This window comes from Macrobrachium rosenbergii, chromosome 7, assembly GCF_040412425.1.
Source record: "Macrobrachium rosenbergii isolate ZJJX-2024 chromosome 7, ASM4041242v1, whole genome shotgun sequence".
NCBI classification, from domain to species: domain Eukaryota; kingdom Metazoa; phylum Arthropoda; class Malacostraca; order Decapoda; family Palaemonidae; genus Macrobrachium; species Macrobrachium rosenbergii.
This window is the reverse complement of record NC_089747.1, coordinates 179,968-185,000: the sequence shown is the minus strand read 5'-3', so window position 1 is coordinate 185,000 and position 5,033 is coordinate 179,968. Positions and strand designations below refer to the sequence as shown.

The following is a 5,033-nucleotide window of genomic DNA, read 5'->3' as shown; positions in this document are numbered from 1 at the left end:
TGAAGTATATCTGTTCATATTTGTATCTATCTATCTATCTATCTATCTATCTATCTATCTATTTATCTATCTATTTCTTGTCAACCTACACTCAAATGTAAGCAGTATGTTTTTGGACCAGATCTGATAGTTTTCTGTAAAGCCTACCCATTCATCTATGTATCTATGTATCTATATATCTATATATCTATCTTTCTATCAATCTATCTGTCTATCTTTCTATTTACCTAACTATCTATCTGTCAATCTATCTATCTTTCTATCTATTTATCTATCTATCTATCTCTCTATCTGTCTATCTATTTATCTATCTGTCTCTCTATCTGTCTATCTATTTATCTATCTGTCTATCTATCTCTCTATCTATTTATCTATCTGTCTATCTATCTATCTACCTGCCTATCTATCTGTCTATCTATCTATCTGTTTATCTATCTATCTAACTATTTATCTATCTATCTATCTCTCTATCTATCTGTCTATTTATCTGTTTATCTATCTCTCTATCTATCTATCCATCTATTTATCTATCTATCTATCTATCTATTTATCTATCTATCTATCTATCTATTTATCTATCTATCTATCTCTCTATCTACCTATCTTTCTATCTCTCTATCTATCAATCTCTCTATCTCTCTATCTATATATCTATCTATCTATTCATCTATTCATCTATCTATCTCTATCTATCTCTCTATCTCTCGCCAACCCTACTGCACCCAGATGCCATCTCCTTTAACAGATTAATCTCTCAACGAAGCCTAAGAACTTTTTACTGTAAACAGATTAACGTCAGCTCTGATAGACCGGCGCGGCCGAAGGGGCTCCGTTTTAATCTGTCAAATGGTTCTGAAGACTACTGAACTCTCTCAATTGAACTTCCCCGGCGTTTTCTCTCACTCGAGGTGAAATCACTCCGGTAGAGAATGGTTTCTCTTTGTCTGGGCCAGTGGTAGAAAATTGAATTGTAAGCTGATAATCTGGTGTCGTTTGTTTTCAAATGTCTTGTCATTTTTTCTTGTCATTTTCGAATATACAGGCGTATATTCGAACACAGACCCAGATATACACATACACTAGAACTTCATATGTGCGTATGTATGTATGTATGTATGTATGTGAAACAGCTCAAAAAATAGTTCAATTAATATTTAGTAAATGATTAAAGTGTTCCACCCACATTCTTAACATTGATAGTGTAAAAGAGAGCTCAAGAGATTCTTTTAATTAATGTTTAGTGTCTGAACATTTTAAGTAATAGACATAACATTTTGTGTCAGTGTTCAATCTCTGGACATTTTAAGAAATACACATAACATTTTACATTAGTGTCCAGTGTCTGAACATGTACACATATCATTCTGTATTAATGCTCAATGTCTGAACATTTTAAGCAGTACCCCTACCATTTGATACTGATGTTCAGTGTATGAACATTTTAAGCAACGCCAATACCATTTTATATTAATGCTCAGTGTCTGAACATTTTATTCAACACCCATACCATTTTCTATTAATGTTCAGTGTCAGGACATTATTATTAATACACATACCATTTTGTATTGATCCTCAGTGTCTAAACATTTTAAGCAGTACCCATACCATCTTATATCAATGCTCAGTGTCTGAACATTTTAAGCAATGCCCATACTATTTTATGTTAATGTTTAGTGCCTAAACATTTTTAGGCAATACACATACCATTTTGTAATGATCCTCAATGTCTGGACATTTTAAGCAATACCCATAACATTTATTACATTAATGTTCGCTATCTGAACATTTTAAGCAATACCCGTACCGTTTCAATTTAATACCCAGTCTCTGAACATTGTAACCAAAACCCAAAACACATTAAACCATTTATGACCCAAACTGGATACATTGACGAAAGTTCTCACTAAACACTCGAACAGATTTCAACTAATACCTGAATAATTATATCCAAAATCATATACCCTCAATTCAACACGTGCCATAATATCCCAATATCGATCAACTACGAGGCAGTTATTCGCAACCAGAGAGATGAAACCTCAAGGTTACAATTGTGATCTGAATATTGGATGAAGCGTAGACCTCTGTTTTGGAGTTGGTGCTGTGATGGATCTCGGTGTTATTTGGTGCAAGTGGGGTTTGTTTTCATCAATCTTTCTTTGGTTTAAGGGAAGAGAATTTTATCAATGGAATTTACTGTATTATTTAGTGTTTCATTTGGTTAAATACCTTTAATTTTAGTTTTCTGTAAAAGGAAACTATTGTGCCAGCTTTGTCTGTCCGTCCAAACTTTATTCTGTCCGCACTTTTTCTGTCTGACTTTTTCTGCCCGCCCTCAGGTCTTAAAAACTACTGAGGCTAGAGGGCTGCAAATTAATATGTTGATCATCCACCCTCCAATCATCAAACATACCAAATTGCAGCCCTCTGGCTTCAGTAGTTTTTATTTTATTTAATGTTAAAGTTAGCCATAATCGTGCTTCTGGCAACGATATAGGATAGGCCACCACCGAGCCGTGGTTAAAGTTTCTTGGGGCGCGGCTCATACAGCATTATTCGGAGACAACCGAAAGATAGATCTGTTTTCGGTTGCCTTGATTATGCGCTGTAGCGGCTGTACAGAAAACTCGTTTGCGCTGAAGAAACTTCTGCGCATTTTTTCTTGCTTTACTTAAGATTAATCAATTGCATTTTAATCTTATGATTTTGTTTTTATTTCCAAAGTATTTCTGTTGAATAAAATTTCATTTTCGACCGAATCTGAACTTACTGAATTTTTGATTCGTGATATTCTATTTTTTTCTGTGTTTTTTTATTCCATAATTAATAATAATATTCATTTTTATAATAAAAAATTTTGGCATTAATCGATACTGACTAACAGCTCTCCTTCCTTGTTTTCTCTCACTCCATCCTTCACTCCCTCTCTACTCCTCTCCTCACTCCCTCAACTCCCTCTCCACTCCTCTCCTCACCTCACTCCCTCCACGCCCTCTCCACTCCACTCCTCACCTCACCCCCTCCACTCCCTGTAAACGCCTCTCCTCATTCCCTCTATTCCCTCTCCACTCCTCTCCTCACCTCACTCCCTCCACTCCCTGTACACTCCTTTCCTCACTCACTCCACTCCCTCTACACTCCTCTCCTCCCTCTCTCCACTCCCTGTAAACTCCTTTCCTCACTCACTCCACTCCCTCTACACTCCTCTCCTCTCCTCTCTCCCCTCATCAATTCCCTCTCTACTCCTTTCCTCTCACCCCTCTCCCTCCCTCTCCTCTCTCACTCCCTCCACTCCCTCTCCACTCACTCTCCTCATTCCCTCCACTCCCTCTCCACTTCTCTCCTCTCGTCTCCTCTCCTCTCCTCTCCTCTCCTCTCCTCTCCTCTCCTCTCCTCTCTCCCTCCACTCCCTCTCCTCCCTCCCCTCACTCCCTCCACTTCTTCTCCACTCCTCTCCTCACTCCCTCTCCTCATTCCCTCCACTCCCTCTCCACTCCTATCCTCACACCCTCCACTCCCTCTCTACTCTTCTCCTCACCTGACTCCCTCCACCCCCTGCAAACTCCTCTCCCCACTCCCTCTCCGCTCCTATCACCACTCCCTCCATTCCCTCTCCCCTCCTATCCCCACTCCCATCCCCACTCCCACTCTCTCTTACACAGGAGATCATTAAGTCTCCAGCGACGTGACATTTACAAATCACTCCTTCGATCTTATTTTAATCTTGGGACAAAGTCATTGCTGAGACATCATTTGCTGCGTCAGGTTAAAGTTACTGTGACCTTTGACCTAAGCCAAGGGAAAATGTCCCAGAACTTCTTTATGATATTATAATATGATAATAATTATTACAGTATTATTTTTATTAGTTATAATAAAATGGAGTTCATATTCTCATATAACGATTTTTTGAGCATCATCATTAAGGTTAATATTCTTCTTTTTTATCTTTTATTTCTTTAGGTTCATTATTTTGTAACTTCAAGTTTCTATATTTCTAACAAAATTGGTTCCATATTTTGGAAAAAAATAATCTGGAAATTCGTTTTAGTTCAAGTTACGAAAAATAATTATTTCATGACTTGTTCTCTTGAACGCCTTATATTTTTATTCGTAAATTTTTTTTTTTTAGTAATTATTTATTTACTTCAATTTCTTTTCCTAACAAAATTTATTTCACATCCTTTTGAATAAATCTTTTGAGAGTTCGTCTGAACCCAACTTACGAATTTATTTCCCATTTTTTAAACAAATCCTCTGAGAAATTATTTTTCCCAACGGACGACATAAAATTCTTTCAAGGTTTATTAGTTTTCCGCAAAAGAAAACTATTGTGCCGGCTTTGTCTGTCCGTCCGCACTTTATTCGGTCCGCACGTTTTCTGTCCGAACTTTTTCTGTCCGTACTTTTTCCTATCCGAATTTTTTCTGTCTACCCTCAGATCTTAAAACCTACCGAAGCTAGAGGGCTGCAAATTGGTACGTTGATCATCCGCCTTCCAATCATCAAACATACCAAATTTCAGCCCTCTAGCCTCAGTAGTTTTTATTTTATTTAAGGTTAAAGTTAGCCACAATCGTGCTTCTGGCAACGATATAGGGCAGGCCACCACGGGCCGTGGTTAAAGTTTCATGGGCCGCGGCTCATACAGCATTATGCCGAGACCACCGAAAGATAGATGTATTTTCGGTGGCCTGGATTATACGCTGTGGCGGCTATACAGAAAACTCGGTTGCGCATTTTTTACTTGTTTTATGACAGTGCTATATACTACAATTCGTCAATGTCCTTTAAATAAAATTAAAAAATATACCACAAAACTATTCCAGAATTAGGTAAACCCTCCCCAACCTTTTCTCTCGTCCGTCTGTCTTTAAAACGTAAGGCCTGGAAATCCAGGCTACCTTCCAGCGTCACTGGAACGGGAAAAAAAAATTCCTTCTCTTATTTCAGGGTATCCGATAGGGCTCTGTCCTCGGAAGGAGCTTAAGAGAGATCGGGAACTATCCGTTTGTGTCCCGCCGGGGGGAAAT

At 38.1% G+C, this 5,033-nt stretch overlaps 1 protein-coding gene across 1 annotated transcript in view; it reads left to right on the top strand.

Annotated features, from left to right (window-relative positions):
* The window catches only part of LOC136839921 (proline-rich protein 36-like), a 12,552-nt gene extending 8,879 nt beyond the window's left edge, over window positions 1-3,673 (top strand). The window contains exon 2 of the mRNA XM_067106198.1: window positions 2,885-3,673. Within this exon, the coding sequence (XP_066962299.1) occupies window positions 2,885-3,673 (789 nt within the window). The remainder of the gene's footprint in view (window positions 1-2,884) is intronic.
* The last annotated feature ends 1,360 nt before the right edge of the window (window positions 3,674-5,033 follow it).